This window comes from Rhinatrema bivittatum, chromosome 19 (assembly GCF_901001135.1).
Source record: "Rhinatrema bivittatum chromosome 19, aRhiBiv1.1, whole genome shotgun sequence".
NCBI classification, from domain to species: Eukaryota; Metazoa; Chordata; class Amphibia; order Gymnophiona; family Rhinatrematidae; genus Rhinatrema; species Rhinatrema bivittatum.
This window is the reverse complement of record NC_042633.1, coordinates 14,990,347-15,017,619: the sequence shown is the minus strand read 5'-3', so window position 1 is coordinate 15,017,619 and position 27,273 is coordinate 14,990,347. Positions and strand designations below refer to the sequence as shown.

The following is a 27,273-nucleotide window of genomic DNA, read 5'->3' as shown; positions in this document are numbered from 1 at the left end:
CGACAACGGCCGGTGTTTCGCGATGGCTGAATCGCTTCTTCAGTAGTTTTAAGCATAAATATCAGGACAGATGCTTCTTCCCGGACGCGAACGTCTCCAAAAATTTTTCCGCGATATGTGGGGACTCAGCCATGTTACTTCTATGTGATGACTCAGCCATGTTACTTCTAAATTCTAATTTCAACGTCACAGGGGGGAGAATTTTTTAAATCAGTTTCTAACCAAGTCCTTTTCTTATTTACGACGGCTGCTGCTTCAAGCAAAAATATTTTCAGAAAGCAGGATTACGTCACGTAAACTCTGATATTTATTAACCAATATGTTACAAGACAATTACTTTGTTTTCTTGAGGCTCCCTGTGGCTTTCCCCATTAGGAATTCCTTGGTGTTCATGTCTGGTCTGATTAGGATGATATAACATTTGGGGAAGAATATACAACCCAACAACCCAGCACTGGAGGACAAAATTGCAAATATTTCCACAGCCACTGTGTATTTTCCTGTTGTGCTTAGATACGCAGGAATGAAAGAGATCCAGACAGCAATGAATATAAGCATGCTAAAGGTGATGAACTTAGCCTCATTAAAGCTGTCTGGCAAATTTCTAGCTAAAAACGCTACAATGAAGCTGATAGTAGACAACAAGCCCATGTAACCCAGCATGCAGCAGAATGCAACCAATGACCCTTCATTGCATTCAAGGACTATCTTACCCATCTGGGATTTCATGTTTATTTGGGAAAATGGGGGAGCCACGATCAGCCAGGTGACACAGATGAGGACCTGGACCAGGCTGCAGGCCAAGACCAGGGTGTTGGGCAGTCGCTGTCCCACCCATAACTTTAGGTTGCTGGTTGGCTTGGTGGCCTTGAAGGCTATGACCACCATGATGGTCTTGGCCAGTAGGCAAGAGATGCAGATGGCAAATACAATGCCAAATGTAATCTGACGCACTAAGCAAGTCAGTGTTGTGGGGTGGCCTATGAACACTAATGAGCACCCGAAGCACAGGATGAGGGCTAATAACAGGAAGTAGCTGAGTTCACGGTTGTTTGCTTTTACAACTGGGGTGTGGCGGTTCTGAATGAAAACAACAAGGATAGCAGATGGCATCAGAGCACCAAGCACAGAGATAACAGCCAGAATCATACCCAAGGGTTCTTGATAGGACAGAAATTCAATGGTCTTCTTCTGGCATTTATCTTTCCTCTTGGTGGGCCATTGGTCATCGGGGCACTTCATGCACTCTGTGGCATCTGTAGAAAGAAGAAATTCCAGATGTGGCTTTGATGAGGAAAATCAAAATGGGAGTATCATTCACCTTTAGAGATTCTTTATCTTTTCCCATCTTCTTTGTATCTATCATGACATTAATGGTATCCGTAAATTGGTTACCCCCATTATCAACCTCCCTTAGCTGTGTTAGTGGGGAGGACAAGACACGTAAGTAGGGGTAGCATGTAATATAAAATCCATAGATATAGAGAATATTGCACCTCCTTATAAACCTAAGATTTGCAGCAAGAACGTGTCCATTCTATGTCTAGAAATCAATTAACCCAACAGACACACTGAGACTGCTCCTCAAGTCACACTTCTATTCAACCATTAATTAATGTAGGCAACTGCACCCAATGAAACTTAAACAGCAATTAATTACAATAGAACCCAGTCCTCACTGCCTGACCCTCAGAATCATTCCCTGTCTCTTTTGTGGGCAAAATATATTTGTATTTCCTGATGGCTCCCATCCCATTCAGGTTCATCGGAGACATTTCCTCTCACTGAAGAGTAAAATAACCACCTTAGTCACCTCTTTCTTTTTAATGTTTCCTTGCAGTCGCTTTGTTACTTACCAATCTAACACATTGATATTTACAGATCCGCTGCACTTAGAGACCTTTATTGTTAATAGACATTACGAGCGTGGATTGGAAATTTAGTATATCAGGGAGGGTAAGTCAAGGTAAAAAGATAATTGGTACATTTCTTTTTATTACTTTCTGACAGGAAGTAATTTCTGGTAATTCTCCCCCATTATTATAGGTGTGATGATTTGTAGTTAAGTTAAATTAGTTTTTTTCTCTGCCTCATTTAATAATGCTTGGTTGTGATCATCATTGCTTTACTTTATTGTATTAATTGCAAAATTTTAAATAAGGAAATAAACATTCAGAAAGATGGTGTAAACTTTATTTTTCAGGCAAGCTTTTAGCGATAGAGGTGTTTAAATCATGAGAGGTCTAGAACGGGTAGATGTGAATCGGTTATTTACTCTTTCGGATAGTAGAAAGACTAGGGGACACTCCATGAAGTTAGCATGGGGCACATTTAAAACTAATCGGAGAAAGTTCTTTTTTACTCAACGCACAATTAAACTCTGGAATTTGTTGCCAGAAAATGTGGTTCGTGCAGTTAGTATAGCTGTGTTTAAAAAGGATTGGATAAGTTCTTGGAGGAGAAGTCCATTACCTGCTATTAAGTTCACTTAGAGAATAGCCACTGCCATTAGCAATGGTTACATGGAATAGACTTAGTTTTTGGGTACTTGCCAGGTTCTTATGGCCTGGATTGGCCACTGTTGGAAACAGGATGCTGGGCTTGATGGACCCTTGGTCTGACCCAGTATGGCATTTTCTTATGTTCTTATGTTCTTATGATGAAGAAGCTTACATTTCTGGTTAGATACTAATGAATAACACCTTCCTGCAGTCTTCCTTTTACCATTAGGGTTTGTAGACATGGTTTCTTTTGATAATGTTGTCTGTGCTTCTACTACGTTGATGCTTGCCAAGAATATTGAATTGTACATGTAAAATGTTTTCAAATAAGTAAATAAAAGGCAAGGCAATTCTTCACAAGGAAATCTACTTTTTTAGATTTAGATGGCAATACCGACCGTTGTGATGGCAATACCGACCGTTGTGATGGCAATACCGAACGACGGTATATAAAACTCTATAAATAAATGCTGGAACATGTTTGTCTCTAAACATTTGCTCAGAATTGAAACTGCATTGCCCTGAATTGTTGTTGTCCTTTAGAATGACCTAGAGAGAACCATTGTACTCTCTAATACCAACCCTTCCATCCTACAAAATATGTTCATTACTGAGTGGCCTTCATAGCACTCACCGGTTTGGTTACTAAACTCTTCTTCAGAGCAGGGGACGCAGTCAAAGCAGCAGGCAGGTTGCCCTTCCAGAATGGCCTTCCGGAACCCAGGACCACAGCTCTCGCTGCAGACAGAGACAGGAGCCTTAACGGAGAGAAATGTGGAGGGGAACAGAGCAAATTTGTCTATTAATAATGAATCAAGAGGCTCTCTCTTTTAGGGAAGAGTGGTGCATAAGATTAGAGACACTGGAAAAGATAAAAAAATTGAAGACTGGAAAAGTGAACTGAAAATAAACATGGATAGTAAAAAGTGTATATCATGCTTTTGAGGCACAAGACTCCTCAAAAGCATTTGTAGGACAAAACCTGGAAAATGTTAAACAGAAAAGAAATTGTTATATTTGGCAGTTCGCAGGCGCTCCTCGTGAACAGCCACACTCACCTCCCCGGCTGGGTCATCCTTCTCAGCTCCTGATGTGGTCTAGTGCCTCCAGATCTCCACACAGCTGGATACCATGCTCTCATGTGGCAGGATGCTGCCAGCTCCTCATGTGGCAGGACGCCTCTGGTCCCATCCAGCTGCGATCCTTCTTTGGTGTGCTCGGCTTCACCCTATTTAAAGGGCCAGTGGCTGAAATGTCCTGACAGCATCGAATGAGGACATCAAATGCTCTCTCCTTCACTGCCTCAGCAACAGGTCCAGCTAAGCTTTGTTGTGCGTGTTGCTTCCCAGCTTCTTGTGTTCATTCCAGCCTTGTCCAGCTTGTCTTCAATTCTTGTCCAGCTTGTCTTCAACCGCGTTGTCCGCTTGTTCTTCTCCTTGCCTGCCTGCCCTGCCAATCCGCTCCCCTTCTCTTCCTTCAGACAGATACCTGGTTTGATCTCGGCTTGAATTCCAGATATGCTTGACCACTGCCTGCATCTGACCATTTCGTGGATAATGGATACACGACTGCTGCCTACCTCTCACCATTGCTCAGACCATGGTTATGCTTGACGACTGCCTGCCTCTGACCATTAACTGGAACTCAGATACACCTGATTGCAGTCTAGATGACATATTGATCTTTTCTCAAAACCTGAGTTCCCAGTGAAGAGATGTTTGTATTGTGCTTCAACATCTGCTAAAGAATAATCTCTATGCCAAACTGAGAACAAGAGCTCCCTTTCCTTGGGTACATAGTCTCACAAGATGGATTTTGGATGGATCCTGCCAAGATAAAAGCTATTATGGAGTATGGACTTGCCTTGCCTCATGGAGCTCTGGGCCTTACAAAATTCTTCAGGTTTGCTGTCAGTTTATCCCAAATTACTCCTCCATGGCAGCCCCCTTACTGCTTTTTTCCATAAGGTCACCAACACCCAAAGCTATTGAGGCATTTCAGAAGTTAAAGGATGCCTTTGCTGACAGGCCTTGCCTGTGTCACATGGATTCTATGGTGACCCCTGGGGGTAGGGGTTGTTCTCAGCCAACACACTCCGAAAGGGGTACTTCATCCATGTTTCTTCTTTTCTAAGAAGTTCTCCACAGCTAAACACAACTACAGCATTTGAGATTGAGAGCTCTTGGCTAACAAACTAGCTCTTGAGGAATGGTGCCATCTACTTGAAGGGGCTCAACATCATGTTACAATATACATGGACCACAAGAACCTTGAACATCTAAATCAAGCACAGCTGCTTAATGCAAGACAAGCCTGTTGGTCATTGTTCTTCACCCAATTCAATTTTGAATTATGGTATCATCCACTCAAGAATCAATGGAAAGACACCCTCTCTCACTCTTTCCAGATTGAGGATGCCCAGAACCACCCAGGCACATCAATCCCACTAAGATACTCCTGGCTACTATGGTACCCTGCCTCAAGGGAAGGTGGTCATACTTTATTTATTTTATTTATTTAGATTTATATTCTGCTTTTTGCACTTTTTTCAGCTCTTCAAAGTAGATTACATTCAGGTACTGTAGGTATTTCCCTATCCCCAGAGGGCTTACAATCTAAGTTTGTACCTGAGGCAATAGAGGGTAAAGTGACTTGCCCAAGGTTACAAGAAGCAACTGCAGAACTCGAACCCTGGTCTCCTGGTTCATAGCCCACTGCTCTAACCACTAGGCTATTCCTCTACTCCGGCTACGCCTCCACTCCTTCCAGATTGCATATGAAAGCATTGAAATGCGCCCATGACTCCCATGTTGCAGGTCACCTGGGGTGGGCACAAACCCTTGAATTGCTTCAATGACATTACTAGTAGCTGCAGATGGAGCAAGACCTCAAGGCCTACATTGACTCATGTCATGCCTTACATTGACTCATGCCCTACTTGTGCACAGCAAAACGTGCTGCATGGCCAACCCTGGGGGCTGTTAGAGCCATTGTCAGCCCCCGTTGAACCCTGGACCCACTTGTACATGGATTTTATCATGGAGCTGCCCATTTCAAAAGGTGCTACCACAATTTAGGTGGTGATTGATTGATTTTCAAAGATGGTATATTTTGTTCCATTACCAGACCTTTCTTCCATACCAGAGTTAGCATATCTCTTCACCCTCCACATCTTTTGCCTACATGGCCTTCCAAAGCACATACTATAAGGTAAAGTAGTCCAATACACCATGAGGATCTGGCTTTCCTTTTGTAAAAAATTTAGCATAACGATCGACTACACTACAGACTACCAACCACAGGGCAATGGACAAGTGTAGCATACTATTCACAACCTTAAGAACATGCCATACTGGGTCAAACCAAGGATCCATCAAGTCCAGCATCCTGTTTCCAACAGTGGCCAATCCAGGCTACAAGAACCTGGCAAGTACCCAAAAACTAAGTCTATCCCATGCTACTGATGCTAGCAATAGCAGTGGCTATTTTCTAAGTCAACTTAATTAATAGCAGGTAATGGACTTCTCCTCCAAGAACTTATCCAATCCTTTTTTTAAACCCAGCTACAGTAACTTCACTAACCACATCCCGTGGCAACAAATTCCAGAGCTTAATTGTGCGGTGAGTGAAAAAGAACTTTCTCCAATTAGTTTTAAATGTGCCACATGCTAACTTCATGGAGTGCCCCCTAGTCCTTCTATTATTTGAAAGAGTAAATAACCAATTCACATCTACCCATTCTAGACCTCTCATGATTTTAAACACCTCTATCATATTCCCCCCTCAGCTGTCTCTTCTCCAAGCTGAACAGTCCTAACCTCTATAGTCTTTCCTCATAGGGGAGCTATTCCATCCCCTTTATCATTTTGGTCACCCTTCTCCATACCTTCTCCATTGCAACTATATCTTTTTTGAGATACAGCGACCAGAATTGTACACAGTATTCAAGGTGCGGTCTTACCATGGAGTGATACAGAGGCATTATGACATTTTCCGTTTTATTCACCATTCCCTTTCTAATAATTCCCAACATTCTGTTTGCAGAATGTTGGGAATGATGTTGCTCCTACATCAAAGAGCACCAGGATAACTGGAATACCCTCTTACCGTGGGCTGAATTCTCACATAATAATTATATCAGTGCCATCACTGGCTCTTCACCCTTTCAGCTGGTCTATGGGAAACAAACTTTTATGTCCTCTGCCACAGCCTGAGATGGTACCCTCTCCAGTGGCTCAACTCTCTGCCCAGGAATTGCATGAACTATGGGAAGACTAATCAATTGATGGAGAAAGCCACTGCTTGAGCCAAAAAAACAGCAGATACATGAAGAGAACCAGTCCCACAGTTCAAAGTGTGGAAAGGGTGTGGTTAAGAACCTGGCACTTACATCTATCATTTCTCTCCCTGTGTATGGTCCAATGTTTTATTGGATCATTCCCTGTTCATCAACAAGTGGGTCCTATCATGTACCAGCTAAGGTTACAACCCACCCTAAAAGTCCATAATGTATTTTACATGTCCTTGCTTAAATCAGTGGTGTTTTCATGGTCCTCCAGAGTCCTGTCTGAACCTCAGGAAGTCTCTGCAAATGGAAATGACATATACGAAGTCCAAGAGATCCTAGACTCCAACTGGAGAGGAAAAAAGGTCAAGTATTTAATCTCGTGGAAAACTATTGGACAGATGAAAACTATTGGAAGCAATCAGCCAACATACTGGATACCAACCTTTTGAAGGACTTCCTTCAATAGTACCCCATAAAAACCAGGACCTCAGGGATGGGGCCTAAGAGGGAGTACTGTTACTTTTGGCAGTCCACGGGCTGTCCTCGTGAACCTCCGCACTCACCTCCCCAGGTTGTCCCTCTCAGCTCCTGATATGGCCTGGGGCCTCTGGCTCTCTGCATGGCTAGACACTGAACTCAAATGTGGCAGGACACCATCATCTCCTTACGTGGGAGAATGCCGCTGCCCCATCTAGCCATGCTCCTTCACAGACACGTGAGTGGTCCACTTCATCCTATCTAAAAGGCCCATGGCTGGAATGTCCTGACAGCACCAAATGATGACAAAAAATGCTCAGGCCCATAAAAGGATCTTGCTGTCTCTCCTTCATTGCCTCAGCAACAGGTCCAGCTATGCTTCATAGTGCATCTTGCTTCCCAGCTTCTTGTCTTAATTCCAGCCTTGTAAAGTTTGTCTTCAATTCTTGTCCAGCTTGTCTTCAGTTTTGCTCCAGTTTGTCTTCACCCACATTGTCCACTTGTTCTTGTCCTCACCTGCCTGCCCTGCCTATCCGTCCCCCTTCTCTTCCCTCAGATGGATCCTTGGTTTGACCTTGGTTTGGATTCTGGATACACTTGACCATTGCCTGCCTTTGACCATTGCCTGGACCCTAGACACACTTGACTGCTGCCTGCCTCTGACCATCACCTGGACCTCAGATACACCTGATTGCAGCCTGCCTGCAAACCTAGCTAACCACGGACATTCTCTTCTTTTATCAGCAGAGACCCCAACTAAGTCCTGCTGGCCCCCCCCCCCCCACCCAAAGGCTCAACCTGAAGGGAACAAGGGCTGGTATAGGTTAAGGTCCTGACTGGTCTCTGCATCACCTGGGTTCAACTGCTGAAGGCAGGAAACTGCAGGGCTCCTCTCTGCAGATAGAGTCAATTACATTTCGGTCCAAGGTCCACAGACACAACAGAGATCTATGAGTAATCATCTGCCTTGACTTGAATGTACCAGTCAATGTAATAAAATGACAGGAAAAGTAAACTGTATGCTCAGTTGCATAAACAAAAGTATTATCAGCAGGAAAGGAGGTCATATTGCCCATGTATCGCTCACTAGTGAGACCTCATCCTGAGAACTAATAACTGGAAACCATTCTTCCATTAGGACACTGAGGGGATACAAGGCCTGAAACAGAAACTCTACGACAAAAACTTAGATACACAAAATGAATATGCTGGAGAAAAGAGGGGAAAGAGGGGATATGATAGAAACATCTAAAATTTTCAAGCTTCAGTAGTAGGGATGTGAATCGTTTTTTGATGATTTAAAATATCATCCGATATTTTTTAAATCGTCAAAAATCGTTAGAGTGCGATACAATAGAAATTTCCCCGATTTATCGTGAAAAATCGTCAATCGGGTTTGTGTCCACTAACGGGAGTTATTTGGGGGGAGGGCGGGAAAACCGGCACACCAAAACAACCCCTAAACCCACCCCGACCCTTTAAAACTAATCCCTTACCTTCCCCCACCCTCCCAACCCCCCCCCCCCCCAAAATGTTTTAAAATCACCTGGTGGTCCAGTGGAAGCCCCGGGACCGATTGCCCGCTCTCGGGCCATCGGCTGCCACTAATAAAAATGGCGCCAATGGCCCGATAAAAAAAACCCACCCCGACCCTTTAAAACTGACCCCTTAGCCTCCCCCCCCCCTCCCGACCCCCCCCCCATATGTTTTTAAATTACCTGGTGGTTACCCAGGTAGAGAGTCCATCAAGCTAGGTTGAGAGAACATTGCCCAAATCTCATCTTGGAGTGAGTTTCCTCACTCCGAGGGTCATCAAATGTTCACAAGAGACCACTGATCTGTTCGTACATCTAACATTGAATGTCAAAGGGGCCCCTAACCCCCTACACTGATACCTAACCCTCACCTCGAGTTACTAGGTGGGCCTACCATAGGGATACAAATTAGGGATGTGAATCGTTTTAGGACGATTAAAATTATCGTCCGATAATTTTAATATCGTCTTAAACCGTTATGGAACACAATACAATACAGATTCTAACGATTTATCGTTATAAATCGTTAGAATCGTGAGCCGGCACACTAAAACCCCCTAAAACCCACCCCTGACCCTTTAAATTAAATCCCCCACCCTCCCGAACCCCCCCCAAATAACTTAAATAACCTGCGGGTCCAGCGGCGGTCCGGAACGGCAGCGGTCCGGAACGGGCTCCTGCTCCTGCATCTTGTCGTCTTCGGCCGGCGCCATTTTCCAAAATGGCGCCGAAAAATGGCGGCGGCCATAGACGAAAAAGATTGGACGGCAGGAGGTCCTTCCGGACCCCCGCTGGACTTTTGGCAAGTCTCGTGGGGGTCAGGAGGCCCCCCACAAGCTGGCCAAAAGTTCCTGGAGGTCCAGCGGGGGTCAGGGAGCGATTTCCCGCCGCGAATCGTTTTCGTACGGAAAATGGCGCCGGCAGGAGATCGACTGCAGGAGGTCGTTCAGCGAGGCGCCGGAACCCTCACTGAACGACCTCCTGCAGTCGATCTCCTGCCGGCGCCATTTTCCGTACGGAAAATGGCGCCGGCCATACGCGTATGGCCGGCGCCATTTTCCGTACGAAAACGATTCGCGGCGGGAAATCGCTCCCTGACCCCCGCTGGACCTCCAGGAACTTTTGGCCAGCTTGTGGGGGGCCTCCTGACCCCCACGAGACTTGCCAAAAGTCCAGCGGGGGTCCGGAAGGACCTCCTGCCGTCCAATCTTTTTCGTCTATGGCCGCCGCCATTTTTCGGCGCCATTTTGGAAAATGGCGCCGGCCGAAGACGACAAGATGCAGGAGCAGGAGCCCGTTCCGGACCGCTGCCGTCCCGGACCGCCGCTGGACCCGCAGGTTATTTAAGTTATTTGGGGGTGGGGGATTTAATTTAAAGGGTCGGGGGTGGGTTTTAGGGGGTTTTAATGTGCCGGTTTTTCGATTTTTCGATTTTTCGATTTTTTAACGATTTTCACGATTTTTCACGATATTTTACCCCCCCAAACGGCAACAATACGATTCCCTCCCCCTCCCAGCCGAAATCGATCGTTAAGACGATCGAGGACACGATTCACATCCCTAATACAAATACCTTTCTAGGGAGATGACATTATGGCCAGGTGCTCACTCTCTCTCTCTCTCTCTCAATACATCTAAATAGACCTTGCAGGAGACATCACACAAGGCAATAAAACCTTACAACACAGCCTAATACAATTCAAAAAGGCATTGCTAAGTCTGTGCAATAGCTCTTCACAGCCAGGCAGACCCAGCTCCTCCTTATTTGCATCACACCATACAATATGGTGCTATCACATGCATTAACAGTGCTTTTTGCATGCGCTAAGCCCTTAACACATGCAAAAAAGCCTTAGCACATTTTGATAAATGACCCCCATAGTCAGATAAGTGTCTGTCTATGCAATTGTAACTTTTGTTTCTTTTATGTCTGTTTCATAAATTGATTCTTTGTGGCATTTTTTGTCTTTTATATTTCCCTTGATCATATGTGAGTACCTTCTCCTTCTTCAGAATCCTTCCCGGGTAAGTATCTTTTCTTTTTATACTTTTTCTTTCACTGTTCTCTCTTTCCTGATGTGTTCTCTCTTGTCTCTAATAAAATGGCCTGTCTTTGTTTGCTGGTGTGTACACACTTAGCTTTATTTTTCCATTTTGGATTGTCTGGCATTTTTTGAGTTCATTGCTGGGGTGCATTGTTTGTGCCTGTTTCTCTTGACTCTCACAACTCTTTACTTACTATCTCACTCTTTACAAAATCAATAAGAACAACTGACTCCCTGGCACTGACAGTTCTTCCAAAAGCTAAACATGTTCCCAGGGGTGTTGTGTTTTCGATGGCTTGTTGGACTTTTACACTAAGGGGTAGATTTTAAAAGAAGCGCGATCAGCCTACTTTTGCTTGCGCATCAGACTCAAGCAAAAGTACGCTGGATTTTAGTAGATACGCGCGGAGCCGCGCATATCCACTAAAATCCTGGATCGGCGCGCGCAAGGCTATCGATTTTGTATAGCCTGCGCGCGCCGAGCCACGCTGCCTCCCCCCGTTCCCTCCAAGGCCGCTCCGAAATCGGAGCGGCCTCGGAGGGAACTTTCCTTTGCCCTCCCCTCACCTTACCCTCCCTTCCCCTACCTAACCCACCCACCCGGCCCTGTCTACACCCCCCCCCCTTACCTTTGTCGGGGGATTTACGCCTCCCGGAGGGAGACGTAAATCCCCGCGCGCCAGCGGGCCTGCTGCGCGCCGGGCCGCGACCTGGGGGCGGGTACGGAGGGCGCGGCCACGCCCCCGGGCCGTAGCCACGCCCCCGTACCCGCCCCCAAAACGCTGCCGACACGCCCCCGGAACGCCGCGACGACCGGGCCCGCCCCCCGACACGCCCCCCTCCGAGAACCCCGGGACTTACGCGAGTCCCGGGGCTCTGCGCGCGCCGGGAGGCCTATGTAAAATAGGCTTCCCGGCGCGCAGGGCCCTGCTCGCGTAAATCCGCCCGGTTTTGGGCGGATTTACGCGAGCAGGGCTCTGAAAATCCGCCCCTAACTATAGAAAAAAAAAAGGATAATTATGTTTTCCCTAACTAAATTCTGGTCAGGAACAATAGGGTAACTAGTTTACTTCTTGCCAGAGAGAACTTATACTCTTACTTGAGTTCTCCTGTTTCTTTTTAAGTTAGTTTCTCTCTTTATCTCTAAAGGGATATTTTTTTTCTTCTGTTTGAAGGCAGTGAGTGTTTTAATCTCCAAGACCAAGACAATTTTTCTTTACTTTTCTTAGAATCCCCAGTTAGAACTCACAAGTTCCAGTCAGTCCTTGCATAAGGAATGTACAAACTCTTTCATCAAATCTCTCTTCTCTGAGCCGTTTATCAGAGAACATCTCTTTCCAGGTTTTTTCCAAAACCAGTTGAAACTTTTTCTCTGGAGTGCGCTAGTCTCAAAGTAAATGCTTCTGCTTGTAACCTTCTTTTAAATTGGGAGTCTTTAGGAATTTTGTGAGCTTTTCTAAGATTTTTCAATCACTCTCATAAACAGTTTTTTAAAATAATTATCCCTTTCATTCGCTGAAGCTAACTATAAATGCTGACATCATTTCATCACAGGTCACCTAAAACTACACTTAAGGTGAACTACCCTAAACCTTACCTTTTCTGTTTTTTTATATAACATAACTTTTCAATCACACACCCATTCATTCCAGAGTTGGTTCTCTTGTTCCTACTGGGTTTTAAAGTGTTTTGAGCCACTTTTTTGCTTTCAGAGAAGAGTACAAGTGTATTGATCCCTCTCGATGTGACTTCATTTCAGCTCAGCTCTCTCCCAGATTCTAAACCTCCTACAGATTTTCTCGCTTCTCTGTATCCATGCTCTGATGATGTCACAGGTCATTATTTTCCTTGTGTTGCATGCCATTCCCTTACTAAGCATCTGCTTAAGGATGGATCATTGACTTTAGGGGTGGATGGATGCTGCCATCTTCTTGAAAAATGTTTGTTTTCACCTTGTTGTGGACTCAAAACACATTTTTCCTATCAGGAAAAGCATTTCTCTGGTCTATTATTTTCCCTTATGCCACTAAAAGCCTTAAAAGGCTATTTGAGTCACTTATTGGTGCTAATATTTTTCTTTTAAAATCTATTCTTCTGACAATTTTTTCAAAAGCTGCACCAGGGTTCTTGGGCTATTGCAGGCCTCCTCTCACTGCTCTACCCCAGCTTGCATTCCTTCCCAGAGCTCCCACCATGATTGGCAACCCAGGACTACCACCACCATCACTGATTCTTCTCTCATAGGTCATGGCTCTGCAAACCAAGACACAGGTAACCATTTATTTTTTTCTAATTAAATTAAATTTTATTTATTTAGCTATATCATCTTACATTAGGACAAGGAGTCATGAAAGGAAGCTAGAAAGGAGAAAGATTCAGAGGAAAAATGAGAGATTATTTTTTTTTAGTGAGTGGTTGGAAGATGCCTGAAATAAGCCACTGGCAAAGGTAGGGGAAGAGTAGTGTGACTGAATTCATGCATGCTGGGGATAGAAACAGAGGGTAGTGGTAAGAACAGGGTTGGGAATTTGCTGTGTTGCAAACAAGCCACCATTCACTCTCTTGAGAGCAGAGGCAAAGAGAAAGTTGCTAATGAAAGAACAAAGGGTGGATAGAGGGAGCACAGCCTAATGACTCCACAGCGTTAGGATTCGTGAGTTAGTGGGCCCTTGGCCCAAGGAGAGAGATGGTACCACCCATGGGAAGGAGCCCCACTGGGCCTCACCATTGGGAGGCGAGGTCTGTAACAACAGGTGACACAGCCCAGGGAGTACGGAGAGAGCAGGAGACTGGGGTGTGGATACGATTGCCAGAATAGGTCCTCCTAGTGGTGATGTGCAGAGCAGGCCCTGAGTGGGAAATGCAAGGCAGGGTATAGAGGAGTGCTGATAGAGCGACCCCAGGGGGTGCAGCCACAGAGTGAGTCAGCACAGAACGAATGATGTAGACTTACCCGAGGAGCAGAGAAGCCCAGGGGTCTCTGATAATGCACGTGGACGCTACCACGAGGAGCGGGGAGTGAGGTGTAGTCACTGAAATACTCAAGGCGCTACCCCAAGAAGTGGGGAAGCGCAGCACAGTCACTGAGATACACAAGGTGCTACGCTGAGGAGCGGGGGGCGCGGCTCAGTCACAGACATAAGGCAATGACCTGCAGAGAGGGGTACACCAACACTGAGTCTCCACGAGGCAGAGTAGTATGGTAATGGCCTGCAGAGTGAGGTACACCTATGTTGAGTCTCCACGAGTAGAGTAGTTCCAGAAGCAACCCCGAGGAGCGGGGGAGCTGGCAGGCAGCGTCCGAGGTGCAGGCCCCTATGAGGAGCGGATAGCCAGAGACAGGAACGAGGCCCTCGAGGAGTGGGTACCCGAGAGTATCTCACGCCATAAGTTGCAGGATACAGGAACCAGTGTCTGAAGAGAGATCAGCAGGATTCAGCAAGGAAGGAATTCGTTGCAGATTAGAGCCAGGCCCCGGTGGTGCTTAAGAGTCCAGGGCTAGTGATGTCATCAGGAGGAGACGCCACTGAGGTTCCTGCCCTGGCATCCTTAAATGAGGGCCATGTAGCATGCATGCTTAGGAAGGCCCGGAGGAGACATGATGGTCTGCAGCGTCCTTGCAGCCGTGGGGGTTCCTGGAACAGGGCAATGTGCGTCAGAAGCAGCTAGCCACAGCTGCGAGTTCCCCCAAGGAAGAGAGAGTTGCAGCACACGAAGTGAGTAAGAGCGGTCACAGCCGTCTGTGACCAACGGTCATAACACACAGGCCATAGGGTAGCATCCTTGCAACCAGCAGTGTAGAACTCTCCATAAACCAAACAGGTTGAAGCGGCAGGTTGGTGGTGGACAGGTAACTTCCAGCAAGGTCACATGACCAAGGTAGCCAAATATTTAAGGAGCATACTCAATAGCTTTCAGGCAACAATCTTGCTAGTTTAGTAGCTGTTTAGATTCCTGCAAGACCAGGTGGTAAGTCTTGGTGGAATGAGTATCAAATTAAGAATGCAAACTTGTATACTCATTTATCCAGGATAGTAGAGAAGCAAAGGGAAGACAATAAAACTGACTTGGATAAGGGACAGTGTCCTATAAGTGACCAGATTTATATGGTGGGCACTGTGATGTCTCATTAACACTGTTGACCAGATTAGCCAAGCAGACTAAATGGTCCAATTTGTCTTTATCTTCCATCATCTACTGTGTCACTATTTTATAAGGGACTACTGGACATGAGGTGAGGAATGATAGGAAGCAGGTTTATGGTTCTCACTGTGTGTTTAGTGATGAAGAATGATAGATAAATATTTATTAATGAGTGGTGAGGACATGGGGTGAGGATCTGTAGGAGAAGGAGGTTGATGGTTATTATTATGAGTTGAGAAGTGAGGGGTGAGGAATGATAGGAGGGGAAGGGCTGATTATTACTATGAGATAAGAAATAATTGGGATGTGGAAAGATAGGAGGGGGACAGTTTAATGATATTACTGTGATTTGAGAAGTCATGGGTGTTGCGCCGGGAGGTGGACCCTTTGCCTGTTGCAGGATTGGTAGGCTCCCTGGTCAGACCCAGAGAGTGCCTGCCACCAGGAGGCGGAGCACAGGAGGAGACAGAGGCTAGATGGAGCTTTACCAATAGCAACCCGGGGTTCCCTCAGGTTGAGCCCTTGGTTATCTGGGCCGCCTAGTCTTAGGTGGGCCTCGCAGGATCTCTGAGAGATAAAGTTCAGGGGTGTGCCTACCATGAACAAGGGTGCGTGGTTGATGTTCAGGTCAGGGAGCTCAGAAGCCAGAGAAGGCCAGAACAGAGTTTCTGAATGGAGAGCGAGGATCTAGGCCAGAGTCAAGGATAGCGTAGTCAGCCAAAGCAGGGGTCAATACCAGTGGTCAGTCCGTGGATAGTCAATCAGGCATAGTCAATCAGGCAGAGGTCAGTTCCAGGCAGTGTACAGACATGGGCAGTGGACAGGCAGAGGTCAGTTCCAGGCAGCGTTCAGACGTGGTTGAGGAAACAGGCAAAGGTCAAATCCAGGCGGTGGTCAAACGTAGTCAAAGAAACAGGCAGAGGTCAGTAGCGAGAAGACAGTCCGAATGGTACTACCTGGGAATACGAAGGAACAGGAGGATGCTGGAACAAGACACTGGAACAAAGCACAGGAACAGGAAGGCAAACTTGCTATCACAACGTGATCGACCCATTTGCCAAGGCATCATTCTGGGGAACGGGCCTTGCCTTATATACTATATAGTCGTGATGTCATCAGGGAGCGACTCGGCTGGGTTTCCCGTGCTTGGCCCTTTAAATGGCAGGAGGTCGGCCGCTCACGCCTAGGGGGGCAGAGCTGAGGAGACGCTGGACGCAGAGCCCCAGTGGGAGCTCCGTTGTGAGGCCTGTGATGACGCCGAAGCACGCTGAGGAGGGCGACGGGAACGGCCGGGACCGACAGCGGTAGTGAGGCCTGAGCTCATGGACAGCTGAGAGAGGTGAGCAGGCCCGGCCGCGGAGCTTACGCGGCCGGGAAGCGCAACAATGGGAATGAGGAATGCAAGGAGGGTCAGGTTGATGCTTATTACTATGGATGTAAAGGAGATTGGGAGAATTATGATAAGAAGGAGATGGAAGATATTTATTTTTCAGCAACAGAACACGTAGAAGGATTAAATCATTAATGTCCATAAAATTCATAAAGTATTCATAACCGCTTTATTTAGGAAGACTGAAAAGGTGTCAACATAATGCACAAAAGTTTGACAAGGGTAGAAAGTCCCCTGACATGGGCCATGTTTAGTAGGAATTGTGTCAGGAGGGAACCCAAACTTAGGAAATGCTCTAGACACTTAGGGGCGGATTTTAAAACGAGCGCGAATAGCCTACTTTTGTTTGCGCTCCAGGCGCAAACAAAAGTACGCTGGATTTTAGTAGATACGCGCGGAGCCGCGCGTATTCGCTAAAATCCTGGATCGGCGCGCGCAAGGCTATCGATTTCGTATAGCCGGCGCGCGCCGAGCCGCGCAGCCTACCCCCATTCCCTCCAAGGCCGCTCCGAAATCGGAGCGGCCTCGGAGGGAACTTTCCTTTGCCCTCCCCTCACCTTCCCCTCCCTTCCCCTCCCTTCCCCTACCTAACCCACCCGCCCGGCCCTGTCTAAACCCCCCCCTTACCTTTGTCGGGGGATTTACGCCTCCCGGAGGGAGGTGTAAATCCCCGCGCGTCAGCGGGCCTCCTGCGCGCCGGGACGCGACCTGGGGGCGGGTCCGGAGGGCGCGGCCACGCCCCCGGGCCGCCCCGGGCCATAGCCACGCCCCCGGGCCCGCCCCCGGAACGCTCCCGACACGCCCCGAAAACGCCGCGCAGTTCGGGCCCGCCCCCCGACACGCCCCCCGACACGCCCCCTCCGAAAACCCCGGGACTTACGCGAGTCCCGGGGCTCTGCGCGCGCCGGTAGGCCTATGTAAAATAGGCTTCCCGGCGCGCAGGGCCCTGCTCGCGTAAATCCGCCCGGTTTTGGGCGGATTTACGCGAGCAGGGCTCTGAAAATCCGCCCCTTAAAGATTAAAAAAGCATCATTTCAAATCATTTCTGTCGAGCCATTCCCTGTTCCTAAGCCAATAGCTTGACTTAGAATTATTCTCAACTCTACTGTGATTAAACAAACTCTTAAGTACTCATATGTGTTATAATGTGGTGGGCTCCTTTTGCCTCCCTCCCACACGATCTCCTGTAAAAAGTTAATTGTCGCTGTTCTCCCCTCTTTATTTCCAATCCCCAGTTTTTGCGCCCCTGTTACAATGTAACTTTTTGCTTCTTCAATCTGTGTCTCTTGTTATCTGGTTATGGTTAACCGCTTTGTTCGACGTAAACCGAGTTGATTTGATTTGTATCAAGAAAGTCGGTATATAAAAGCCTTAAATAAAATAAATAAATAAATTCAAACTGGGTATACACTGTTAATGTGGAAATGAACTTGCTTTAAGCAGCTGATGTGTCGTTCTATCATTCAAACTGGGCATGCGCCTTCTCGACCAAATTTTAAATCCCCCCTCCCGTGCGAAAAAATGGGGGTTGTGCCCGTGGCTTGGCCTTGCACGCACTGCACACATCTTCAAAGGAACCCGGCCATGCGCGTAACCCCTGTTACGTGCCGAAGTGCGGGCCCAGATAAAGGGGCAGTCCAGGGGGTGGTGAGGCGCGGGGCTGGAGGCAGCCGGTACAGTGGCCATTTGCTGCTGTACCGGGGAAGGGCATCCAGGCGCGCCAGGTTGCTACTACTCTGTTGGAGCAGTAAGCAAAAAAAAAAAAAAAGAGGGGTAAGAAAAGGGTTTAGGGGGTGGGGAGGAGAGGAGAGGGGGAGGGGGAAGGGAGGTTAGGGTAGGGGGTAGGGAAGTTCCCTCCCAGACTGCTCCTTAATTGCAGTGGACTATGAGGGAACTGGGAAAGGCCTTGATGCGTCACTGCACGGAAATTGCAATTATCTATCCCCCTTGCATGCACCTCACGTACATGCGCACGCGGATTACAAAATCCACAGTGCATGTGTACGCGCCGCTCATATTTTATAACACGTGTGCAGTCACGCGCATGTGTTATAAAATACAAGTCTCCACGTGCATGCGCCGGGTCCCGCGTGCACATGGACGCGTGCATGTGTCTTTAAAAATCTACCCCTCTGTGATTGCCCTTGTGCAAATATTTGTTTCACATTATGATATAATACTTAGTTGCCATGTTGCTTATCTCTTTGCAAGTTTCCTTGAACAAGTAATAAAACTTGTCAGAGATCAAAATTATTCCCTGTAGCCCAAGATGCTTTATGCAACATCGATAGGTGTCCAGAAATACCCAAACTATCTCTGAGGTTGCCCATCACTATATAGAGAAGAGTGGTCTGCTTCTGAGAATGATGGCTCAGAGCTACACAGAAACACAAATGAGCAGGAGACCCAATACTTTGCTACTAGAATAATACGTCCTTTTTTTTATTTTAAAGCACAGAACAGTTGAGTTTGCGGAGAAAAGAAATGCATTAACCTTATTTGGAGTTTCCTTTGGTTAAACAAAACCATGATTTTAACCAGAGAACACTTTCCCACCCCTGACCCCCAGCAGTTATTGCAAAGATTTCAGAGGAAGCAGCTTGATGCGGATCTCCACTTTCCCCTGGGTTAGATACATTTATGGAATAACTAGCAGAATACCCGTGCTTTGCTACGGTGGAGTAGTTGATAAAAACATATGAGTTTATTTTATGCAAGTTGCAAAGTAATTGTTTTGAGTGAGTGAGGGCTTTAGAGTTTATATCTATAGATGTAATGTACAATGTACTATTGCATGATTGGCACGTCATATCCTGCATTACTGACTGCTATTCATATCTCATTCTGACGTGACCCTGGCGGGGTGTTGTATTAGATGGTGGTATGGAATGAACTATCGAATGTAGGACAGTGAGAAGTAGTTAGTTTTTCCAAGGACATGATAGGGAATGCTGGTGCCAAGTTTCAACCTTGTGGGTACTCGGCAAGTGGGAGAATTAGTGAAGATATCCCATTCCGGTGTGACCCTGGCAGGGTGTTGCATTAGATGGTGGTATGGAACGAACCATCAAATGTAGGACAGTGAGAAGTGGTTAGTTTTTCCAAGGACATGATAGGGAATGCCAGCGCCAAGTTTCAGCCTTGTAGTTACTCGGTAAGTGGGAGAATTAGTGATGAGTGAGTGAGTGAGTCAGTGAGGGCTTTGGCATTTATATATATATAGATAGAGCACAAAAAAGAAATCAATCTCCCAGAAGAGAGAAATGTCCAAAAACCAGCAGGCAGATAGTAGGGAATACACACTTGATAGGGGTAGGCAGAACCATTTTGAAAAATGTCCACCACCGAGCACAGAGCTTAGGAGGCACTCTGGACCCCCAGTACACCAGGACATCTATCGTAAGTGCAGGGGACATCTGGATGATGGGCTAGGAGGGAGGATTAGCCCGTGGTGGGAGGTGATTTTTAAGTCAAAGGGGAAGTGTTGGGGTGGTGCCTGACCCCAGAGGTTTAAACTCTTAAATATATACTTACTTACTTATTGGCTGCCTGCATGGGCAGCAGGGAGTGTATAGTGATCCCCAGAGTCTTTTACACAGTCTGGGCCAATTGGCCCCATTAAGACATAGCAACCCCCACAGTCTTGGGTCCACCATTGTGTGAAATTTGGGAGCCAAGTAATGCAACAGTATTTTACCCAAAACGAAGACCCAAAAATATAGCAAGAAAAAAATCAAATGTGCATGCTGTCCGACATCGCGAGGTTTCGGGGTGGAAAACCAAACAGGCTGCCAGCACTTCAAATCGTTCTTGGAAATCTCAGCGATAGCAATCTGCATCGCGTCTTGTATACTTTACTTCCACTGAATATTTCATCAAATGCTGGGTCCTTGAAGAAGGGGTTTTCCACCCCGAAATCTCGCGATGTCTGACAGCAACAACCATCAGTACAAGTGGATTTAAAGATAAGTACCAAGAGTACTATTTCTGGACTGAAACAGCACAATACATAGTCACCTAATGATTTACAAAGCTCTAGAATCATAAGAGCTTATCGGCACAATAACCATTTTTGTGGTATTGTATGAAGGTTGACTATCAGACCAAAAGAGAAATTGTATCTAGCAAGTGTTATATATATGCACAGTATTTTTCCTGGCAGTATTATACTACAGGGGGAAATACCATGCAATTTACAAAGCAACTTAGTAAATGATTCCCTTAGATTGTAAGCCCTCTGGGGCTAGGGAAATATCTACAATATCTAAATGTAATCCACTCTGAAGTGAAATGCAAGGAGGAAAATAAATACATAAAAACGACTTCTGACTATTGCAATGTTTCTTCCCAAAGAAATCTTCTCAAGGTACAGACTGCCGAACCCTGGATTCTGGGGTGGTGACTCTACTACTGAGCTGAAGGTGCCAGACAGCTTCTAATTACTGAAAAATCAGTCAGATTCAAAGCAAATGAACCTTAATCAGTCTTTGACTAATCACTAACTCCACAGCATTAGGGCAATTCGTTATTACCTCAAATGCATTGATAGGCATATATGTATCATATGTATCTAGTTAAATACCCCTGCTTCTTTTCTCTGCTCCAAGTTATATTACTACCTTGTTTTATTGTAACTGCAACCCTTAACTTTCACTTGTATATTGTTACTATTACTACTACCTTTTTAATTTATGTTATTGTTATTTATGACCTCTTGTTACCTTTTCACTTGTTAATTGTAAACCGACATGATGCGATACCCATCGCGAATGCCGGTATAGAAAAACTTAAAATAAATAAATAAAAATAAATAAAAGATCCAAGTGAAATATTAATGTGTCTGAAATTGATCTTTGATCATGCCAAAGAAGGTTCCTCCCATCACTACTTCTGAGCACCTTGTCAATCACTTTTCTATGAAGGCAGGGGGGGTCATCTAACCTGTGTATAGTCTTCACTCCACGTGATGGCACTGGTGTTGATTTTGATGTCCCGGCCACGGGCGGCTCCTGAGTCATAGTGACCAATCTTTACATAGGCAAAGGAGCCATTTGAAGGCAGTTGCCAGTTAAGAATGTCATAAGCAGCTGGTGGGTTTCCCTTTTGGTCAAAGAAAATCTCCCGGCCCATGGTGTTCTGGAAACGCACCTTCCAAACATAATGCAGGAGCTGTGCGGAGAAAAGGAGACATGCTTGCATTGATTTTATACAGTGACAGCCTGATTTCATGAGTGTACAGCTGTGCCTCAGCCTTGCCATTCATATAGAGAATTTGTAATGCATTTCTAGCTGAGAAACATACTTATTTCCCAAGTATAAAATATGCTGATAATCACAGAAGTCTACACACCTAGAAAGTGGCTTAAAATATCACTTCAGAAACACTGACTACATTTATCGCACTTCATTCTGAGCTAACCAGGAGTTGATGCAGGCTGCTGGGCTCCTTGACAGGCTAAATGCACAGTTGAAATATGCCTAGGGAGAGAATTAAATTCTCTGATATGTGTTAAGCCCCATATTAGAGAAACGATAACCCAAGATTTTTAATTTTAATATATAATGTAGATTTTATCCGTCATAATAATACTCTGTACACTGCAGATAAGGTTTTCAATTACTACTTGTCAAGATGATCCAGTCCTAGTATTACTCTCATTCTATGCATGGGCCCGTGTTATCCAACCGTAGACATAAAAAAATTAGCCATCACAGCCTCTCCGACCTTAAAAAAAATCATTTATCTGTCATTAAATGAAGGAAATATGCCAGATTCACTAAAAGGAGCAATAGTAAAACCAATTTTAAAGAAAAAGAACAGCGATCCACTCACCCTGAGCAATTATAGACCAGTATCAAATCTACCTCTAATTGCAAAATTAATAGAAAAAAAACATACAAAATCAATTAGCAGAACACTTAGAGGGCAATAATATCCTGTACCCATCACAACATGGCTTTCGCAAAAACTATAGCACTGAAACACTACTACTTGCGCTAACAGACAACATCATGAGAGGTTTCGACAGCGGTAAACATTACATTTTAGTGATGCTAGACCTATCAGCGGCATTCGATACAGTAAATCATGACATCCTATTAAATAGATTAGAAGAAATAGGATTATGCAACACAACAATCAAATGGTTCAAATCATACCTAAATAATAGATACTTCCAAGTGCAAATCAAAGACGTAATGTCAGAAAAAATAAACCTTCAAACAGGAGTTCCACAGGGATCAGCCCTATCTGCCACACTATTCAACATACATGCTGCCGTTATGCCACCTGCTAGCTGGTTTGGGCATCTCACACTACATATACGCTGATGATATTCAATTAATACTTCAAATTAATGACTCAATTGAGAAAACATTAAACTTAGCCAACATGTATCTAGATATAATAAAACAGCTCCTAAACCAAATGGAATTAGTTATTAATATAGAGAAAACAGAATTCCTACATCTAGAAAGAAAAAAACATCACAATCATTCAAAACCCAATCACAATCAATAACAACCAAAAAATACAACTAGCTGAGAAAGTACAAAACCTTGGAGTGATAATCGATACGGAACTAAGTATGAAACAACATATATCTCTGAAAGTAAGGGAAGGATAAGCCAAACTTATGACTCTTAGAAGACTTAAACCACTACTAATGACAAACGACTTCCGGTCAGTATTACAAGCATTAATTTTTTCAAGCACGGACTACTGTAATGCCCTTCAACTGGGATTACCCTATACCACGATAAGACCACTACAGGTATTACAAAACACAGCTGCAAGAATTCTAACTGGTAAAAGTGACCATATCACCGAAACCCTAATTGAACTACACTGGCTACCCATTGAACAAAGAATACAATACAAGACTCTATGCACCATACATAAATTAATGCATGACGAAAAGGCAGAATGGCTGAACACAGCTCTTCGCGTACACGTCCCTAATAGAAACCTGAGATCAGCAAACAAAGCACTGCTAACTATTCCCTCAGTAAAAACAGCTAGACTAACTCAAATAAGGGATAAGGCCCTATCCCTAGCAGGACCTATAATATGGAACACCATGCCTTTAGAAATCAGAATGCAAAGAGACATCAAAACATTCAGAAAAAGTTTAAAAACATGGCTATTTAAGCAAGCATACCACAAAGAGAACTGATAGGAGAACCCAGGGAAATGTAGAATGCGGTCAGCAGAACTCCCACACACACACACACCATCTTACTCGAATTATGTGTATTTTATTTTTATTATATTTCAACAACATAGGAATAGATTTAAGTATTAATTTATCTTATAGCTGATATAGATAGAAATAGATATGACTTATCACACCCACTAAGTAATATTTAATATGAAACTATGTTACAGTATTTCATGGCACCTGTTTAGTTAATATAATTTAACACATTTAAGCAACATGAAATTATGTGCCTTATTGTGAACCATTGTGACGGCAGCTAGCTTAACGACGGTATAGAAAAGATTCTAAATAAATAAATGAATAAATAAATAAATATAAATACATTATCTGTGTTTTTCTAATAGAAATCAGAATAGATCTTCACATGTACAGAGGTAATACCTGGAATGGATATCAGACAGACCGAGAAGTCTACCTTTAGACACAATGATTTCAACCATCCAAGGTAAAGCACTCCTTGAAGAGTGGAAGCTGATATTATTCCATGGGAGCTCTGAATTAACCTCTTGCCAAATGTGTGGTTTGCAAGCCAAAGTAGGCTCATCTTTGGGGGGCTAGGGGATGGCTGGAAGTTAAGCCTATATGAAGCTTATAAGATGGATCCCATGACTCTAACTGAGGAACTCTTGCAATGCTGGGGAGAGAAACAAGGGTTGAAGGGTCAGGGGGAGAATGCCATGGCGTTTCTTTTTGATGCAGCACCCAGCGTTTGTGGATGCTGGGCTGGGGACCCGGCAATTTCTTTTCAGTTTTGGAGTCTCCAGTCCGAATCCAGAGAGTTCCCAGGAATGGACAGAACGCGTGCCATATGCACGTACGTTTCACCTTTTGTTCTGTTGACATTTACTGCTTATTGCCCACCTAATTAAGGAGGCACTAAATTTATTTGATCCTTGCTGTATACCTGGTTTGATTTACTGTACCTACCCTGTCTCAACCTATATGTGACTATGGTCATGTCTGACTATATTTGTTTATTTTATAAAATATATATGCTGCCTATGTAACACAAGTTATGGAACTATGTTTTATCTTTAGTAACCTTCCAGCAAGGGAGGGGTTAAGGAGTAAGTGAGTGAAAGAGGGTCCATTCCACCAAGATGATAGGTCTTAGAAGTGGTATATAAGATGGATCCTTGAGTCATGGGGGGAGATTAAGAGGCTTTCTGAAGTGTTCGAACCTGAATCTGGTTCTGAGGAGATCAGAGATATTGCATGGAGATATTAGATCCTCTGGACAGAGTACAAGTGTCTCTCCCTGGTATGAGCTAAAGAGTAAAGACCAATCTGAAGCAGTGGATCCCCTAATACATCATCCCTCATCATCCATCTCAGTGAGTTGTGTGGTAAAAGATGAGAAGTTTCCTGTTCTTCAGTGAGGCCTAAAGAAAGAGAAAGGCTTGGACTGCACTCAAGTGATGTTAGAAAGTTGAATAATTTGTTTTGCGCTTTGTATTATCTGATAAACTATGGAGTCTGCATTGCTTGCATCTTGGATATTTTGTGTTTTGCAATAAATTATTTATTCTATGGAATGCTAAATTGTGTATACTACATTTTTTTTAAATCCTTGGGCCGTGTAGGTAATCTTACTCCCCATATCTCAAATCCATGCATTTTTCCAGAGGCTGCAGCAGCTGCACAGAGCACCAGTTTGACATGGCAGTATATAAAAACATTAAATATTAATAATATTTTTTGAATACCACTTAAGTATCTTTTTAAACTTTTAGCCACATACTATATTCAAACATAATGTATGCAAGTAGCTAGTGTTTTAAGACCATTTAAGTTTCTGTAGGCTAAAAAGTATATAGTACACATTCTTCTGCAGTTAGAAGCTCTTTTACAAATTTAATTCAAACTGCGTATCATTGTAATGTAGTCAACTGTATAAATCAACCATGCAGAACTAAGGGAATGTGACTGTTTATATATTTTAAATGAATAGTACTTGGTTCGATAGTATTGTACCAGGAAGTTAGATGATTGTATGTTTGATTATTTTTATTTGGATCTAATGTAGTATTTGAATTTATGTGCTGTATGTTCCTGTTTATGATCATGAATGTTTTTTATTACAAACCACCTAGATATGGTGATTAGTGGTCTATGATTTTTTTTAAATAAATAAATACATATATTTCTCAAACAAAAATTGGCCCATACCTGCCAAGGCTCAATGTGTTTGATGTCCCCACATGTCCCATTGAAGAAAGGTCCTTTTCCAGGTTCACAGGTATACATGGCATGCAGGGCATGGGCCACCATGTACACAGCATTATAATTGTTATAAACAGACCTTAAGTTTGTTGTATCAAAGAAACGGATATTAAGGGTCCTCAAGTCTTCCTTCCCTGTGCAGAGTTTCCTTTCTATGCTTAGTTCTTGAAGAGTGGCCTGGTCCATGTTGGGGTCAGCCCACCTGCAGCCAAATGCTTCTTCCCAAAACTGCCCAACAAAGATGTCTTCTGTAGTTCTGAAAGGATGAAGGTCATACAGGTACTCTTTGAAGCTTGGTATGTTGCCTGTAGGAACAGAGATTGCAATGGTTCCTTTCAGAGTTTTTAAGAAATCTTTTTCATTAAATATTGGATAAGCAGCCCAGCCATCGGAAGCAATCCAGACTTTCCCAGATATGTCACTCTTTGCAATTGCCAGCATCACCGGATAGAGATTGTTGGCAGAGGAAAAGACCACAATGACCTTGGCTGACATCTTCTTCACCACTTCCACAATGCGTCGTGTCTTCTCTTGAGAGTAAAACAGAGGGATGATTTCGTAGAAGGCTACGCACACCCCAGACTCGACCAGCTCTTCTTTTAGCATCTGACTCCCAATCAGTCCATAATCATTGTTCTCAGCAAGGATTCCAATCCATGTCCAACCGAAGAAAGTGATCAACCTGGCAATGACCAGAGACTGTAAATCATCACTTGGAACAGTGCGGAGGAAAGAGGGAAATCGACTTTTATCACTAAGAGTAGCTACAGTTGAAGCATAGCTGATCTAGGAGAAATTCACCAACAGCATTAATTAGTTTTTCTTACCCTTGATCAGTATTTATGAAAGTGATAACATTAATTATTTTTTCCTTTTTCTTACATGGTAGCTCAAGACACACTAAACATTTTTCTTGCCTTTACCATGTCATTTAGATCAAAGATGATCAACTTCTTTTTCTCCACCCATCCATTCTCCTTCTTGACAATAAGTAATAGCAACAGCAACCATAATGACTTCCCATACAACCACATCTTCAGTCTGGCTTTTGAAGGGTACCAAGTAGTGCATAGACATTGTCTTTACAGCTAGCCAGAGCAGCAGAAATTTTGAGATTTTGTTATAACTTTTCTGTACCTGTGTCTGCTTATAGACTCCCAATAACTGTGCTACAATTATGGACATCTGAGACTGGTTATCTCCAATCACTGCAGCTAATGGAGATGACCCCCTGCAGGCATAATTCGGAATGGGGTCTTTGTTTCCGGTGAGTTGCCACATTGTACCTTGTAGGGACCTGGACTGGGCATTGCAGGAGTCGTATATCCAGAACCCCAAGCTGATATTGGGCAGTAGGTAGCTGTTTTTGTTAATTTCTTTCAAGGCAAAGTGCAGGACATTCACATGTTGGTAAAAACTTAATTGTAGTCTAAAATAAACCAGAAAATATT

General features: G+C 44.4%; 1 protein-coding gene across 1 annotated transcript; it reads right to left on the bottom strand.

The window, feature by feature from the left end:
• Positions 1-333: 333 nt before the first annotated feature.
• On the bottom strand, positions 334-27,103 carry LOC115080258 (extracellular calcium-sensing receptor-like). Its single transcript, XM_029584413.1, has 6 exons — positions 26,960-27,103; positions 25,769-26,608; positions 21,338-21,548; positions 6,601-6,614; positions 3,136-3,259; positions 334-1,256 (listed from the first exon to the last, which is right to left on the bottom strand). Exons 1-6 carry the CDS (start codon positions 27,101-27,103, stop codon positions 334-336), a joined length of 2,256 nt encoding a protein of 751 aa, XP_029440273.1.
• Between the last annotated feature and the right edge of the window lie 170 nt (positions 27,104-27,273).

Bases quoted from the DNA above. Each gene is read 5' to 3' on its own strand.
- LOC115080258 (XM_029584413.1), bottom strand. From the start codon at position 27,103: ATGTGGCAACTCACCGGAAACAAAGACCCCATTCCGAATTATGCCTGC. The intron at 26,609-26,959 runs GTACAGAAAAGT...AATTTCTCCTAG, and splicing joins GAGTCTATAAGCAGACACAG to ATCAGCTATGCTTCAACTGT. The intron at 1,257-3,135 runs GTGAGTGCTATG...TTCTTTCTACAG, and splicing joins AGAGTTTAGTAACCAAACCG to ATGCCACAGAGTGCATGAAG.